The sequence below is a fragment of the Engystomops pustulosus genome, chromosome 4 (assembly GCF_040894005.1).
Source record: "Engystomops pustulosus chromosome 4, aEngPut4.maternal, whole genome shotgun sequence".
NCBI classification, from domain to species: Eukaryota; Metazoa; Chordata; class Amphibia; order Anura; family Leptodactylidae; genus Engystomops; species Engystomops pustulosus.
Window position 1 is genome coordinate 63,258,513 of NC_092414.1, and position 18,845 is coordinate 63,277,357.

Genomic DNA, 18,845 nt, shown 5'->3' on the forward strand with positions numbered 1-18,845 from the left:
CTGGTTGCTTGTTGGAGGGTGGGGGAGGGGGGGGCGAGGTGGGAAGAAAGGTCCTCTGCAAAGCTTGTCCATTGGAGGGGGCGGAGCTAATCGACCCGAGGGGGTGGAGCTTTGCAGATTTTTCCTCCTTCCTGCGGTTGCTTGCGAAGGGATTTCTCGGATTCTCGAGGGGAGATTCCGATTTTTCCTCTTCGCAGTAGGTTTTCTTGGTCAGAAGATTCCCCGCTGGGTGCAGGGATTCTTGTTCTTTGCTGAAGGAAGTCTTTGCCGATGCGAGGATCAGGGAAAGTTCTTGTCTTCAGCTTGCAGGTTTCGACGATTTAGTACGGGTGTTAGCTCACTGTTCTTATAAGAACACACACCGCCTATGATCGGTAAGGTGATACAGACGAGGCAGAGTTGAAGGCCAATCTCTTTAGGTGAGAACCACCTTTGTGATCATGGTATCTCCCCTGCCAGGTAAGTATGTGTGAAAAACACATTTGCACCATTTTCTGGTGGACCTTGTATATACAGCTTTCACTGTGTGCTCCAAATGACACCTCCCTTTTATTCTCTGGATCGGTAAGATTATGGAGATACCAAATTTACATAGGGATGCATTATGTTTTAGTAGATTTAATAAATTAAAATCTTTTTTTTCAAATTCTTCATTTTCTCCATATTCTGAGGTCAATAACTTTTAGATACTTTAGTGTACGGACTTGTGTAAAGAAGTCATTATTTGCAGAGTAAGATGACGTTATCATTGTCACCATTTTCGGGAGTGTACGACTATTTGATTGCTTTTTAGTAAAATTTTTATGTGTTTTGGGAAGTGGCAATACCTAACATGTTTGGGATTAAATTTGTTTATTTTTATATCAGTCCTTAGCGAAGGAGGGTGATTTGAACTGTTTATTAAAAACAATATTTTTTTTTTACTGTACAATATTGCATCATGAGGATTTAATACTGATCTGTAACAGTAGGAGGGTGACAATCCAACCCAAGATCATGGGTGTTAACAAGCTTCGGGGTGACCACGTTTAGGGCTCAGCATGTGAGCTCTCTTCATATATCTGCTGCCGCAGGTATTGAGAAGCACACGGGTCCGATTCCATCAGGGATTCCATCATGTCATAAAGGGCCTCTCATGCCAGGGACACCCATGACAGAATTTCTGTATATTATTAATTCATTCCGGCTATGGCGGAGAAGAAAAATAGTAAAAAAAAAAAAAAAGTAAAAAAAAATTATATTAAAAATACCAAAAATTCTAATAAAACCCATGTCCCTAGAACTGATATAAATCAAAATAAACAGTAAAAAGCATAAACATGTTTTATCGCCTTGTGTCCCAAAATGTCAGATCTATCAAAATATAATAACGGTTCTTCCCGTCGTTTAACCCTGTATAGCGCCCCCCAAAAAGCAGAAAACAGCAAAATGAAGAATTTATATTTGTACAGGAAGTTTTAAGTTTTGTAAATTCTAAATTTTGTAAATTTTATAAAACCTGTAGAAATCTGGTATTCCTGTAATCACACCGACCCAAAGATTGAAGTAGATATGTAATTTGGGGCGCACAGTGAAAGCCATAAAATCCAAGCCCACAAGAATATAGCGCAAATGCGTTTTCTCACCATTTTCATTGCATTTGGAAACCTCCCGCTTGCCAGTGAGCAGCAAGGATTATTAAATCACTATCACCATCACTATGAAGTGCAATTTGTTACACAGCCATGGAAAAATAAAAAAACACACGCCTAATGTGCCTCGCCGAGGATTTATATAGATGATGTGGTGTGCATAAATTATGGAGGCGCTCTGCTAGCCAAACGTTTCATTTGCATAAAATTTAGAACTGCATATATGGGTACAGAAGACGGCCCGGAGCATGACTGCAGCTGCGCCCCGTCACCCCTACGGTAACAAGCATACTATTGGGAACAGTCTACCCCCCTAAATGTGGTGGTAGATGCCCTTTAAGCTGAAAATCTTTTTGTAGAGCAAGGGTAGAGGTCCTGTATAATTCCCCTTCCTTATGTTACGACTATAGTACTCTGTGGGTCCATGGACGGTGATTGTGCTGCCTCATACAATGTGAGTTGCCAGCTCAATGAGAAAAAAGGAAATGCTAAAGCTGTGCAGTAGATGTGGGGCATGTAATGCCTTATATTGTCTCAGTAAATCTCTGTGGAGGGCAGAGCAGTGTGTAGCATTCAGGGCACCATAAAGTCAGCAGGCAGGGGAGGGTAGATGTAGCCATGAACAGGATGTATAATATCCTGGGCACAGAGGGCACACGGCGCTTCCTCCTTGTCTGCTGCTGAGGGACACATACAGCAGGGGGCGCTGCTGGGTGCCATAACACTGGACGCCATAGAGAAAGCAGCGGAGGAGGGCGGCCTGCACTCAGGAAGGAGGGAGCAAGGCAAGCACAACAAGCAGGCAGGATAGATAGCCGAGAGGACTGACACCCTGCAGGGGCGGCCTGCACTCAGGAAGGAGGGAGCAAGGCAAGCACAACAAGCAGGCAGGATAGATAGCCGAGAGGACTGACACCCTGCGGGCGCTGCCATAGTCTCCCGTGTAAGTACTGGGCTGCCACTATCCTCTATACACGGAGCAGGGGGTCCTTATGATAGCTGATACTGGAATCTGTGATTTTGTTGTGAAAACACATTTCTTCTTTTTAGTTTCGAGTTGTTTTGTATTTCTTTTGTTGTTTCTTCCTTGTTATAATGTTGGAGCAGCAGGTGAGGGAGGACTATACAGTATAATGTCAGGTCAGGTAAGGACGTGTTCACACTGTGTCTGAATTAGGTTTAGAAACGCCGCTTGGGAACAGTGGTGAGAAGATTGAGACTTTCTAGATGTGGGACCCCTGTTCTGGTAGTTGGTGGTACTGGCACATGCATTATATGGACAGATCAGTTGTACAAATCCTATATATATTTTTTTTAAAGCCTCTGGGGATATTTGGGCAGCACATTTTTTACAGCCTCCATTCAGGTGAATAGGACAGTCAGGTAGCGATCACACTTGGAGCTTCCATTGAGTTGAAGAGGGGTTTACTTCCAAGATAATGACCGCATGAGTTTGAATGGAAGCGCATATGTGATTGTGCCAAGTTTCTCCCTGTGGTATTATATAATGTAATTATATTAGTGTTTACATTTGTTAACATAATGTTAGCACGTGTTAACACGTTAAATCATGTTTTAAAAATGCATCCATTTTTGACCGTTTTTCCCTATTATCTTAATTAAAATAATTAGAAAACGAACAAAAACGGTCAAAAAACAGATGCTTTTAAAAAAACGTATGCGTTTTTTATTTTAACGGACTGCTTAAAAATGGCCTAAAAACATGTTCAAAATGCCACGTGTGCCGCCACCCTCAGGCTGCGGTCACGTGTTGTTTTGTTCGCGTTTAACTCACGCTTTTTAAACAGCTGAAAAGGAGATTTGCCTAATTACATTTTTGTCAACATTGTGTTTACAAAACACGTGCGATAACGCTTTGCTAATACTTGTGTTAACAACCCGTTAACACACGTGTTTTGTAAACGTCATGTTGACAACAAAGTAATGAGGCCAATCTCCTCTTCAGCTGTTTAAAAAGCGTGAGTTAAACGCAAACAAAACGCGACGTGTGACCGCAACCTTGGCTCCTGTCACAGAAAAGGTGTTCCTGGGATAAACCCTTTCAGTTGAGTATTCGGTTTATCTATAACTGGACACGGCGCACACGTTCAGCAGTACAGCTGCAATATTTTCTGCTGCTCAGCAACTTTCTGTAGGAAAAAACAAGCGGCTGTAGTGATGGAGGTTCTGAGTCAGCGAAAATCTCCAGCTCAAAGGAACTTGAACAACCTCCCCCCCCCCCCCCCCCGGAAAGCATCAGGAAAGTTAACTACTTGTTGTACGAGTTGTTGTTCCTGATTTTCTTACAGGAAGTCTGCTACATATAGATAATGTCCGTGGACAATAAGGGATTACATGTATGAAATACTATGAAGCACCCCATATAAATAGTATTGGTGTTGGGATGCCCATAAATCATGGTACTCCTGTAGAAACCTATAATGACCAGATGTGATGTGAGGGGCATCCAAATACATTTTGTAGCTTTTTTTCCTTTTTTACCAGTTACCCCCAATTATAAACCACAAAGTTGAGCACCTTTTCAGACCTTCCCTATTTCCAGCTGATATGTTATTGTTACCTGTGTTCAAATGAGATATCGGGCCGTGTCCTCCGACATACTTTCTACACCTCATTTTTAAGGGGATTGTCAATCATTACATAAAAGCAGACCGATGCAACAACATGAATGCTAAGAACACGGGTGCACTAAGGGTGATATCACAAATGGCGTTTTTAGGCCGTTTTTAGTTACTGCGGTTTCAGATTGTAAAACACGCATGTGTTAAAAGCATCCATTTAAAAAAAAAAAAACACATGCGTTTATGTCCGTTTTTAACTGCGCAAATTCGGAAAACTGGACAAACACATGCGTTTTCAAAAAACGCATGTTTTTTTCTTTTCAAAAATGGATGCGTTTTTTAAGCATGCGTTTTTTACGATCTGAGAACTAAAAACGGCCCAAAAATGCCATGTGTGACATCACCCTTAGAAGCTCATTTTTCTTAAATTGGCAGATGTATGGTAAATGGAATAGGTATGTCTGAAAAGCTTTAATGTTTTTCACTGGGATGTTTCTATAGTGCTGGCAGACTACCCGTAAGGCCAGAAGTACACAACCTTGTTCGGTACGTAAATCGTTGACCATGCGCAAGCTGGGTTTCATGGAGGGGATACAAAAACCACAGTGATATGATACAAGGAGTCCCTACTTCCTCGCTGTAATCATTATCATAGTAACGGTTGCTTTTCCACAGGTAAGGAGGGACTCTGTTTATCATATACCAGTGTGGTCGGAGTCCTATGATCTGCACTGTGGTCAATGAAACCCAGGGTAGCGCATGAGTTGTTTCTGTCCAGTCGTAGGCCTGAGTATTAAGTGTCAACAACTTGGTCTATGGGGAGTAATGATGTGCCAGATATATCTAGCCTCTTAATATATCCAGTGGCCGGGCAGTTCTACCCCAGGTCCTGCCTGGAGTAGAATTGTGCATGTTATAGCTAGAGCGCATGCGCAGCAACGCCAGCCAATTACACAGCAGGTAATGTGGGTGTTGTGAAGGGGGAAATAGTCACAATTCCTGGCCGTGCAGCAGGAATTGTAACTATTTAAAGGCTTGTATGTCAGAAAAGTGGCGTACAATCTTTGATATATAGCTCCTATGAGTGTGAATAGAGAAATAGGATGCATACTTGCCATCAGTTATGGGGATCAGTGGAGGTGCCAGTGGTTGGACACCCACTGAGATGAGAGTAGTTTTTTATCCATCATTCGGTTAACAAAAACTGAATGGTATTGTTCAATGCTATTTCTGTACCTCCCATAGAGGTGAAAAGGAGTTGAGGTAACGCCTCCCAAAGCCTTTCATTCTCATTAGCATAATTTTAAAATTTGATTTTAGAAGGAAGGAGGCCATGGATAAAAAATATAAATAACAATAACAACAGTCATGGTGCCTGGATCTATGAGTCAGTGTCCCAGGTTCATCATGATGGATTGTAATGGTAGATTTCCTGAATCAACCATATTTTCACAAATAAACCTAATGAAAGGTGTACAAAAATGTAGAATTTCTATCCCTACAAAATAAACTTTGTAAGCCTTCCTGCAACCTGTCATAAGGAGCAGCCATTCCCAAGGGCGTGTTAATTATGCAAGTCAATATGTCTCTCTGCTCATGTGTGTTGGCATGTCCCTCATTCCTCCTCCCTTCAGCAGATGTCAAAGGGAAAGTAGGATGAGGCACATGAGCTGTTTGACATGCTGGCTTGCATGAATAAAACACGCCCTTGGGATTCATTGCCCCTTCTAGCAGGTGGCCAGGTAGACTTAAAGTTCATTTTCTGGTGAAAGGAACTATGCATTTTAGTTAAAAAAAAACATGTGGGCAACGGTTAGTCCTCTTACATATTTACAAGTGTAATGCAACCAACTTGCATCACGCTTGCAGTGTGTTTTGGCTGGAATCTCTGGCCCGAACACTGACAACCAGTCTATAGCGCCCGGCACGGTACGGTGAGTATACGCCGTCTCACCGAACCGTGATAAGGCTGGGCAGCTGCACAAAAAATCTAGGATACTTCCTATATTTTGGCATATTACGGCACAGCTTTCAATATAGAGGGAAGGGTTCACGAGCGCTTCCCCTCTACACCTTTCTGCACCCCGCTGTATGCTCACCCGGGCTACATACTATACTCTTTTATACAGAATATAACAAAATTATACAAAACTATACAAAATTTTCACTTTGGCCTTCTAAACTTTTGTTAAATGCATTAACATTGTAACAGGATTTATAAGTGGCAGATGTATATATGTATTCTTATATTTTTAGATCAAGATGAAGCTCATCATTTTAGATGACTATAATCAAGCTAGTGAATGGGCTGCTAAGTACATTAGAAATCGCATCATACAGTTTAACCCAAGTGCTGAGAAGTATTTTACCTTGGGCCTTCCCACAGGTAAGGTGGCAATTAGATATTTTTTCTCTATTGGTGTTTGGCTGTACTTTTACTCCTTTTTTTTTTTTTTCTAATAGTGAAATATTTAGCTTTATACATAATCTATGATGTACATGTGTCTTTTTCATCCTTAAAATATTACAGGAAGCACACCGCTGGGATGCTACAAAAAACTTATTGAATACCATAAAAATGGAGATCTCTCTTTCAAGTATGTGAAAACATTTAATATGGATGAGTATGTAGGTGAGTGTTAATAGTCGCTACAGCAATTTCATATTTACCGTATATATTCGTGTATAAGCCGAGTTTTTCAGCACAATTTTTGTGCTGAAAATTCCCCACTTGGCTTGTACTTGGGTATATAAAAAAAAAAAAAAAAAAAAAACTAAACTCAGTACTCACCATTCAGACAACCCGGGCAGCTCTGCTTCCATCTTCATGTTTGCGGTAGGTCTGCGACAGCTCCGTCTGCAGTGTCTCTTCTTTCTTAAGGGCGGTGCCAGGACCGCGAAATCTCTGTACGCACGGCCCGGCCGGCGCACAACTGTGGTGTTAGGAGCGGCCGGGCTCTGCGCTCGGAAATTTCACGGCGCTGGTATCAAGAAAGAAGAGGCGCTGTAGACGGAGCTGTCGCAGACCTGCCGCAAACATGAGCTGCCTGGGTCGTCTGGATGGTGACTACTGAGTTTATTTTTTTAACTGGCAGGCTGTATACTACAGGGGGCTGGCAGGCTGTATACTACTGGGGGCTGTGACCAATGCATTTCCCACCCTCTGCTTATACTTGAGTCAATAGGGTTTTCCAGTTTTTTGTGTTAAAATTAGGGGTCCCGGGTCGGCTTATACTCGAGTATATACGGTAACTCTTATCTATTTTTTTTTTTTTAATTGCATAATGTTATTTCTAAATATCTTTAAAATTATTTGTTTGCATTCTAAATTACAAGGACACATTTAGTAATTATAGCTGGAAACCTTGCATTTTTAGATATCTACATGTACAAGTGCATCTCATAAAGTGAAACTCGTATAGAAACCTTACATCCATAATGTTGATTATTATGATTTGCAGCCAAGTAAAACCCTAAAGTCATTGGGGGAGATTTATCGTATGGTGGCGCTCCGTGCACCGGGGTATGTTAAAGCCCCACTGCCACGGCGGATACATCATGACAAATTTCACCCATTGAGCAATATATTGACTAGGCGGCGCAGCACTTGTGACAGGTTTTTGCTATTTAAATTCAGGGACAATGGGTTTAAAAATTAATTTGTCCCAGCTGTGATGGGTCTGGGCAATACAATGGGAAGTGTTGATTAATAAGGTGTCTAATTTAGAAATTAATTTAATTTTTTTTCAATGAACTTTATATTGTATTTGTATTTCTTTTTAGACTATTTGTGGCAGATTTGCATGTGTATATATATATATATATATTATATATATATATATATATATTTTTTTTTTTTTTCATTTATTTATTGTGTAGCTGCTGTTGCATGCTAAATTTCCCCTATGGCGACAATAAAGTACTATTATCATGTTTCTGCCGGCCGTGCTGCTCAGGCGGATCAAACTATACCAGCTCCGACCTGGTGTGCTTTTTGCCTAAAAATCTGCGAACATTTAGCCCATAAGGCATATGGTGGCATATTCGCAAGAATAATTGGAATTTCTTGCAGGGCACAAATCTCCCCCATTATCTCCTAAAATGTGAGTATAATATAAGACCAACTGTATAAAAAAACAACACAAATGTTGGCCAAATGAAAAGTGTGTACAGTAAATACACTCAATACTTAGACATGGCTCCTTTTTCATAAGTGACTGCACCAATGTGGCGTAGCATGGAGGGATCAGCTGATTGCACTGCAGTGGTGTTATGGAAGCCCAGGTTGGTCTCATGGCATCTTCAGCTGTCCCCAAGGCTGGGTCTGATGTCTCTCATCTTCCTCTTGACAATACCCAATAAATTCTCTATAGGGTTAAGGTCAGAGGCGTTTCTGGCCAATCATGTGCAGTGATACTGTGGTTATTAAACCAGGTATTGGTACTTCTGTCAGTGTTTACAGGTCCCTGCTGGAAAATTCCATCTCCAAAAAGCGTGTCAGCAGGGGGGAAGCGTGAAGGGCTCTAAAATATTCTGGTAGACGGATGCCCTGACTTTGGTCTTGATAAAACACAGTGGTCCTACACCAGTAGATGACATGGCTCTCCAAACCATCGCTGATTGTGGAAACTTCACACTAGACCTCAAGCAGCTTGGATTGTGCCTCTCCACTCTTCCTCCAGACTCTGGGACCTTGATTTCCAAAAGAAATGTACTTCCATCTGTAAACGCCTTGGACACTGAACACAATTCAGTTCTTAAAGGGGTATCCCAATTTCAACAAGTACTTGATATTGTTTGAATAATGAAAAGTTAGACAAATTTCCAATATACTTTATGTATCAATTCTTGACAATTTTCTGGATCTCCGCTTGCTATCCTTCTATAGACAGCCTGTATGTTTATTTCCAGTGGACAGAAATCTGATTATGGTCACACAGGTGCACGGCTCCTTAGTATCACACAGTTTTGACTACTACAATACTAACAAGCAAACGAAATCTAGAAAACCAGGAGGAATTCATACAAAAAGTGTATTGAAAAATTTTATTTTTCATCATCCGATCATTAACATTAATTTGCCAAAGTGGGAATACTTTGATCTCCTTGTCCCAGGTAAGACACTTATGGCATCTATAGGTCAGGAGTAGCTTGACACATGGAATGTGTCACTTGTAGCCCATGTACTGGATACGTCTGTGTGTATGGTGCCTTGAAGCACTGACCCCAGCTCATGTCCACTCTTTGTAAATCTCCCTCAAATTCTTGAACTGCCTTTTCTTAACAATCCTATAAATTACTGAAAAAATAATCCTTTTTGCTGATATTCTAATTTAATGAGTTATTTTTTTTCTTTGTCGCTTGATCAGTGGGGATCTGTCTACTCGCATCCCCTCTTGTCATACCCATATCTTGTGGGTTATTTGAATATGGGACACATCCTTAAATTCCCAGCATACTGCAGCCCAACTCTTATTCATTGACTCTGAGCTAAGCTACTGTGCAGCTATTACACCATGGATGGAGCCATCTGCTTCTGCTCCGTCCGTGGTATCCAGGACGGCAGCTGATATTTGGAAATGCCAGGTTCCAGGCTCCAACCAATGTGGTCTGCATAAGCCATCCTAAGAATAGTTCATGGGTATCAAGAACCTTGTGTATAACAGGATGTGGGAGGTTTTGTTCTGTTATTATTTCTGGAGATTGTCTTGCTAATAAGTGGAGCATGCTGCCCGTTCTACAGGTCTTATTAACCTAAAAACAAATATTGCATCACATAGAATCCATAGTCCTAAGCAATAAGACCTCATAAATTGGTACTAAAGTACAGCGTATAACCAATTCATTGCCAGAATAGTTGATGTATTGTTATGTTTCAGAACACCTTGCTGCTATGTAGCCATGGACAATATACTTTTCTAGTGTTAGGATTTCTGTAGCTTGCAAAGTAAATTTTAGATCAGAGTTTGTGTATTAACTTTGGATTATATTATTTAGATAATAAAATGTGACTAAGCCATGTTAGGCAGGAATGTACACCGCTGGATACCCCATGAGTTTCTATCGGTGGGGGTTAGCTAGTGTAGAGTCGGTTCATATCTCGGTTATTGTGAGTGTGTTTGTCACAGCACTACAAATCCCATGTTAAAGTGGATCTAGTGGCTTAATGTGCTGCCCTATGAGGGTGCATATTACAATCGCAGGTTCTTACTTCTAGTTGGCAAAACTGCACAAAACATCCTGGGGTTTTGGTTACTAGGAACGCTAGAAACAAGTCTGATACTTATGCACGTTCTATTCCCCCTTCATCAGTAACACCCACTGGAAAGTCTGGAGAGTGCTCTCCTCATAAATACACTATGAGGACCAGCTTTTCTTGCTTAGGAGCAGCATATTAAGTTGACAGATGTATTTAGAACCCTAACATTCTGCCTGTTTGCACCCCGAAAGTACAGATATTTATAAAAGTCTGCCCCTTCATTCTAGTTTAAATTATTGAATTTTCTTTGACTCCTAGGACTACCCAGGGATCATCTAGAGAGCTACCACTCCTTTATGTGGAATAACTTTTTTAAGCACATTGATATTAGTCCTGAGAACGCTCACATCTTGGACGGAAATGCTCCAGATCTTCAGGCCGAATGTGATTTATTTGAAGAGAAAATTAAAGCTGCAGGTGGAATAGAATTATTTGTAGGAGGTAAGAAAACTATCATGAAGGTTATTTTCGGCTGCTCAATGCAATGGCAAGTACCTTGTATGGTCCCTGTCTGTGCAGTGTCCTGCACTGGAGGACCTCAACCCTTCCCCTCTTGTTCTAAAATGATGGCTCTAGCATTCGACTAGGCAACCACTGAAGAGCTGAAGTAAAACAATTGGCTAACATTGAGTGCAGACAGCAAATTACATTGCAAAGTAAATGGTGGCATTGTGTGAGAATTGATCAAACAAATGGAACACAAAATCTGACAGACTCCCTCTCAAACTTTGTGGTGAATCAGAAAAGCCGACAGCTATTTCTTATTCTCAGTCAACTCTTGGAATAAAGGACTTGCAATATAGTGATTATACCATATTTACATTTTATTCAGCATTGAACATGTCACACCTCTACTTTTAGGGATTGGCCCTGATGGTCACATAGCTTTTAATGAACCAGGATCCAGTTTGGTATCCAGAACAAGAGTGAAGACCTTGGCCATGGATACTATACTGGCAAATGCACGTTTTTTTGACAACAATCTCTCTAAAGTACCCACCATGGCATTGACTGTTGGCGTGGGAACAGTAATGGATGCAAAAGAGGTAATGTGAATTCTTAAAGTCAAAATATAATCTGCTTGATCAATGATTTCTTGAACAGTTAATGTTCTAGTAAATGTTGTTGTATTTCCATATCCCCATGATAACACCATTGGGGAGGATAAAAGGCCTAGTGGAGACATGTACAGTCTCCATTTATTTTGCTTCCTCTTTCTCCATTCTCCCATAAAATCTGTGTGGGCAGGGATTTTTTTTTTGGGGGGTTGGACGTGTTGGGAAAACCTACCTGATTCTAGTTCCAATCTTTGAGTTTTCTGCCTTATTCTGCCTCTAACATGAACAGCCTGTTAGGAAATGTAAAGATGAAATTGTAGAAAATATTACTATAGTGTATACAGCCTGTAATCCTGTGCAGTCATCTTATTTATTTTTTTATTTCCATAGGTAATGATACTCATCACTGGGGCCCATAAAGCCTTTGCCCTATACAAGGCTATAGAAGAAGGGGTCAACCACATGTGGACAGTGTCTGCCTTCCAGCAACACCCGAGTACAGTGTTTGTTTGCGATGAGGATGCAACACTAGAACTGCGAGTTAAGACTGTCAAATATTTTAAAGGTATATTTTCAGCTGCCACTATTACATTATGAAGTTTAACTAAAAAATAAAAATTAAATATTCTTTTGCTGCACTGAAAACTTCCCGAATTTGGTGCAGATATCTCTTCCAGTATGTAGAAACCAATCTATACAGCGGTATCCATTTGTTTAGCAGTATTATGCAACATACTTTCCAACTTATTTTAATTTCCCAGAGAAAGAGTAGAGAGTTTCGATGTAACAATGGGGTGCATGAGCCAGAGTTTAAAGGTGGCCACTTTATTAGCAAAATTTCAAAACTAGTCCCATAATATTGTAATAAGGCCTCCTAATGTCCCAGTGCCATAAATAGTAACCTTTTGCTTACTATCTTGGGTTTTGCTTCCCTCTAAAATATAGCTCATAACATTTCATAATCCTTGCTCCATCTATAAAATGGAGTCTACTGTGGAATCCCATGATGCTCTCGTCCTGAGCTGTGCATGTTCGTGATTCCCCTTTAGACGCTATATTATACAGTGAGCACTTTTGCCCGTGCAGTGAGTAACCCACCCGTGTATGGAGAGGTGGACATGCCTGCATCTACACTGACTCCATGTTCCTACACACTCATTACATATGGCTGCATGTCCTCTTTTCTATACATGGGTGGGTTTCTTACTGCAGGGACAGAAGTGCTCACCTTCCCTGTGCTGCCAAGAAATATAGTATAGCGTCTACAGGGGAATTGTGGACGTGCACAGCTCGGGCCAAGAGTGTTGTGTGATTCCCCGGCAGACGCCATTTTATGGACAGAGCAGATTATAAAATGCTGAGAACTATATTTGAGTGTTTGCCATTCCAGGAGGGGTCTTCTCTAAAACCTATGACCTAAAGCTTTTGGGTCTGGGAGAAGTAAAATTGAAGGGGAAGGAGGAGGCACTGCTAATGGGAGAGTAGAAAAGGACACTGACCAAGGGGGTATATGATTCGAAGAAGGGGCGGGGGGTGGAGGAGGCTGAGGACTCAATCCAAATGATGTGAAGGCCCCTTGCACACTATTGAGTGTGACGCATCCAACTCTGGCATGTGCTGGCTGGAATGTCTGGCCCGAACGCCGACAACCGGAACTCTGCATGGATGTCAGCGTTTAGGCTGGACATTCCAGCACAAGGTGCAAGTTGGATGCATCACCCTCACTAGCTTGTAAGGGGTCTTACACTACACACATTTGATGGTTTATTTTGATGTGACCCTGGAAGTGGAGACCTTTTTGGCAACTTAAGTGAAGCACAACTGAAAAATCTGTCTGACTGTACTCTGTTACAGTTTGGCACTGCTGTCCTGCAGAGAATTAGGGACTCCTTCTATCATTTGAATGCAGAGTGTCCCATCCCCAGCACTGTGGTTCGTGAAATCCGTCTAGTGCATTTTTCATGTACTGAGCCCAATAGTGTGCTGCTGGGGAAAGGCCATGTTGTCAGTAACCATTTATGGATTTCCACAAGCCCCTGTCAGCTGGATGGCAGCCATCTCTGCCTGTATGTGCTCTTCAGGGCTTGCTGTCCCTTCACTGGACAAGGATATATCCCAACAATAAGTGTCAGCACTTCCACCCATGACTTGCAGTGCAACACAATTCTGCTTCTATTTTGATCTGATAAGAAGCTGAATAATTGATGATGGTGTAAGCAGAATAGAATATGGCACGGCTGCTGTACAACTGTACCTGCAGAATGGATTTTACTTTCAAATATCCTCAGCTCTATAAATACCTGCCGTATTGGGTTGTGGAATAGCCCTGGAGGAATGCAAATCACAACTTAAACACACAGTGGGGCACATTTACTTACAAGGTCACTCGAGTTCACTAAAAGTGCATTGTCCGTCTATAATGCTGGGTGCAGTGATTTACTAAGATCATGCGCCAGAAATCATGAATCTGTCGCTTCCCCGCACAGGTCCGACAGAGTTCACCATCTTTTTTTGGGGTGCACCTTTAACGTAAGGCGTGCAACACAATTTGAAAGTTAAATATGGCTCTCGGTCCAAATCAGTCAGACCATCTGACGGCATGCCCCCTAATTTGTGTCGCATGGAGGCCAGTGCAGCTGCGCTATAAAAGGATCACGAGCGACACAATTGTAGCGCAGACACTTCTTAAATACCTGTGGCAGCCGTTTTAGCCATGAAGAGAGTGCACCATAGGACCCATGGTAAATGAGCCCCATTATGTTCTGAATCTTTATCTTTGGATTGCGTTAGTAATGTTCTATCCAGCAATTCGTTTCAGTTTTTCGCCTTCTGTATCCAATTGGCGGGTGTCTCACAACCAGACCCCACACTGATCAGGAGTGGTGGTGCCAGTGCCTGATGGGACTTGTTTAGGTGACAACAGTCTGTCCCCTCCATATATCTCAGAACTAATCGGCCAATACCCTCCCATGCGTAAAAAGTTTCACTCTATTAATAATAATCTTTATATAGCGCCATCATACCGTAGCGCTTTACAGATTATGGGGAACATATACTAACATAATATGACATTACAGAGTACAAACAGTCATATGGAACAATAGGAGCGAGGGTCCTGCTCACAAAAGCTTACAGTCTGAGGATCTTCCCAGAATTCCCTAGTGGAGCATGTATGGCTTTAAGTCTCCACATTCCTTTAAGGTGGCCTTAATTGGCGATCTCTCCATAAGGAGAACACCTACCATCTAACCCTAGTCAATAGCCTCTCACACAGCCAATCCAGTTCCCTAGCTGTACTGAGGAGACCCAACTAAGTCGAAACAGTGCTGTCTACAGTTGTGAGTCGGCTCCTTCTGCAGTACATATACTGGTTTGGCTTAATCCCGCATCGTGTCATAAGGCTTCTTGTAGGTCATGCTTAGTGTTAAGGGGGCTGCCTTTCAAGGTAACAATTGGAGGCATTGTTATCCATTTAACATCTTGGAAAACGTATTTGCATACTTCCCAGTCTATGAGAATGAAGGGGAGATGCAAGAGGTAAAGAGCTTGTATAATGGCCCAGCCATTCTTTATAAGGTAACAGTGTAAAATAATAAATTAAAAATTCTGCTATTACCATACTCTTCTCACAACCATCTCCAGGACTTCTCCCATACTCTACCAAAATGGGTCAGATTTCCCCCCACCTTCCAATCCTTGAAATGCAGTCTGAAAACCCACCTGTTCAGGATCGCCTACAACACACAATAACTTCAATGCTCTGCTTCCTCGTATCTCCATCTATCCTACCATATAGATTGGGAGCCTTCATCTCGTGCCTCCATCTACCATCCCATATAGATTGGGAGCCCTCATGGGCAGGGTCCTCCTTGCAAGTGTCTCCTGATCCCTGTAGTTTCTGTACTTGCATTTGTTCTTGTCATAATGTATGTGAACCCCTACTCATTTACAACACCATGGAATAATGGCTCTTTATAACTTAAAGAGAACCTACCACCACAAATCTACCTATAAGGTAGATCGGGTGGTAGGTGGATGTAAGGGACGTGAGGAGAGCTCTGGGGCTACTGGGGCGTGGAGTAGCTGGCACGAGGCTACACAGCGCGGGTACTCCACGCCCCAGTAGCCACATTACTCCTCCTACCCTGTTGTGTCCGGCGCGCAGCTCCTCGTAGCTGCGCGCCCTCGTCCGATATGATGCGCAGAACGCAGGCTGAGCAGTCCCAGCTCCGAGGCCGGAGCTACTGCGCATGCGCAGTAGCCGGCTTGTCAGATGAGGGCGCCCAGCTACGAGGAGCTGCGCGCCGCACACAACAGGGTAGGAGGAGTAATGTGGCTACCGGGGAGTGGAGTAGCCGCGCTGTGTAGCCTCGTGCCGGCTACTCCACGCCCCAGTAGCCCCATAACTAAATTTACATATTCGGTCAATAAAGTTTCCCAAAAGTTAGCGGGGACGTGAGGATTAGCTCTAAAAAGAGCTCTCCTCACGTCCCTTACATCCACCTACCACCCGATCTACCTTTATAGGTAGATTCGTGGTGGTAGGTTCCCTTTAAATAATGATAAAAACGTTGGAGAAAGGGGCACAACTCTTGTGCAGCAAGGTGCTTGTTTATATACAATATAATAACTTTATGTCTTGGACAACATATGAGGCACTAACAAATAACCAACATACCTAAGTGTAATCCCTATTAAAGGACATCTATCACTCAGAGGAAGGATTGTAAAGCAAGCACACTGATGTTCTGGAGTGTGCCCCCTCTGGCAGGGTCTGCTCTTTTTTTTTAAGCATCCTATGCCTTTGTTTTTAAGAATAAAAGGCTTTAACAATTATGCAAATGAGCCCGAGGGTCTCCATGTGCCATTTAAACCTATGGAGCCTAAAGCCCCTCGGGATCATTTGCATAATCTTAAACCAGGGAATAAGAAGCTTAAAGAAGAGCAGATCCTGCCATAGGGGGCACACACCAGTATGTCAGTGTGCTTGGTTTACAATCCTTCATCCTGGTGGTAAATTTCCTTTTAAGGGCTGAATAACTCTATGGCTGCCATTTTAATAAAGTGAGATTGTAGACCCCCTTTACATATATCCATGGATTAATGCCTATGCTCTCATGTTTTACAGGTTTAATGCATGTTCACAACAAACTGGTTGATCCCCTGTACAGCATGAAGGAGAAAGGAACTGGAGATGGGCAGACCCCAAAGAAACCATACAGTGACTGATCAGGGCGGGGGAGCTCTGAGATGACCATGAAGAATCAGACTGGAATTGTGTTGCTTGAAGAACCTAGTTTGCGGCCTCTGTGAGAGGAGGCCACAGCCCATTACAGACTGATGGAGCAGAATAATAATGGCTCACCATGATATGTTCTACTCTTCTTATTAACAGTCCATGACTGTATATTTCACTTATTTTGAGTTTAATACTTTGGACATTTTGTTCTTGTTGTACTTTGAGGTAGAAAAGCCTTTAAGTGTTATCCGATGAGCATAATACAGGTGTGGACTTTAGCCAGACCATAAATCTAATAACCGTCAGGTTCACAAGGCAATACTTTGCATCAGTATATGAAGAAAATGCCAAAAGTGGACCCTACAGAATGTACTGTAAAGATTTGTACTTTTTATATTGTTTAGGGTCCATTTCTGGTTTGGCTTGCAGAATACTCCTGCATGAAATAGCCTAAACAGAGCAGTGTCCTCAGCATATATAATGCTTATGGCTGAATTTGGGCTGAGATGTGTTGCATTTCTCATTTCTCCTGTCCTTTACTTGTAGTATGTGAGTATGGGATAGGAGATGTGGTTGTTGTGGAAATTACAACCTCACTGGTGCTGTACGTTCAGTTGAGATGAGCCATGGTTAGCAAAGGAATGGTCTGTGGCCATCTTAATGGACCTTTATTTAGGATCACTAGACTGGTGGAGCTGGGATTTGTGGTGTAGTGTAATAACAAAATGCACCTGTATTATACGTGTTTAAGACTCGTCTAAAACAGATTATATGACTGTTCTTTAATGCCCAAAGCAAACTTTTTTGGTCCAAAATATATTTTCAAATGTTTTTGTACTAGAAAAATAAATTTTGTACTAACCAATTTTTGTCTTGTACTGTACATGTTGCAAGTCTCACAGACCAAAAACTCCTGCATAAATGGCTTTCAGTAGGACCTTGCCCAGGACACTGTCTGATGCTTCTGCATTGTGCATTCTTGTGACTTCACTTTCCTGGGTGAAGGAGCTCTGCTCATGATTTTGTTAGTTACAGTACACATCAGTGATTCCTTGATGCATAAAACAGATACCTCTTTACAAGATAAGAGCATATATGTTGCAAGGTATGTTCTTCCTCATTTCGTCTATATAGGAAAAGAAAGCACATTGCACAAATCCACATAGAAAAGATATACCATATATATGTGCCGAGACCCCTAATTTACCACCAAAAACTGGGAAAACCTATTGACTGGAGTATAAGCCGAGGGTGGGAAATTCATTGGTCACAGCCCCGTAGTATACAGCCTACCTATGCATGCTATAAGGTCACCAGTGGCCGCACCATAGTATGTGCCGGCTGGCAGATCGCATGGCCGCGGCTTTGCCGGCTGTTTTAGAAGAGGACCCGCGACGAGCATCGGGGACGCCGGAAGGAGAGTATGTAAGTTTATATTTATTGACTTGTGTATAAGCCGAGCTGAGATTTTTTTTAGCACATTTTTTGTGCTGAAAAACTGCTTATACACGGGTGTATACAGTAGCTATTGTATTATATACCAGTACTTGTTGCCATATATAAACATTTCTTCAATAAGATGTTATCAAAAAAATGTTCTTGTGTGAAGATAATTTCTCATAAATGTAGTCATATTGTCCCTTAGAAACAAGACTGTGTCTTTGGATACGGCCACCTCTGTTGGAGGGATTGCACAAAGAAACAAAAGGTTTTTGTATATGAAATGTCCGGGAGTTACTGCATATCCTACAGCCGTCCTGTGGTAATGAACACTGAATCCAGAAGGTCCGGCAGGGCTCAATAGCGCATGTCTGGCCACTGCTGCCAAAATGTGAGGTGGCCGTATCCGAGGAAGCCATCTCGTTTCCAAGGGTCAACATGGCAACATTTTATGAGAAATTATCTTCACACAGGAACATTTCTTTTAAAAACATCCAATTTAAGAAATGTTTACATATGGCAAATGAATTCAATTAAATGTGAATGCCCTGATGGCAATACCCCTTTAAGACTCTATCCTGCTTTCTTAACTGATCAAAAAACTTCTCAGACCTGTCTTCAGTGAAGACTGTTTGT

At 41.9% G+C, this 18,845-nt stretch overlaps 1 protein-coding gene across 1 annotated transcript; it reads left to right on the top strand.

The window, feature by feature from the left end:
• The first annotated feature begins 2,294 nt into the window (after positions 1–2,294).
• Positions 2,295–17,634, top strand: GNPDA1 (glucosamine-6-phosphate deaminase 1). Its single transcript, XM_072146106.1, has 7 exons — positions 2,295–2,574; positions 6,470–6,599; positions 6,744–6,845; positions 10,731–10,913; positions 11,334–11,518; positions 11,921–12,095; positions 16,659–17,634. Exons 2-7 carry the CDS (start codon positions 6,476–6,478, stop codon positions 16,757–16,759), a joined length of 870 nt encoding a protein of 289 aa, XP_072002207.1. The 5' UTR covers positions 2,295–2,574; positions 6,470–6,475; the 3' UTR covers positions 16,760–17,634.
• Positions 17,635–18,845: the final 1,211 nt, after the last annotated feature.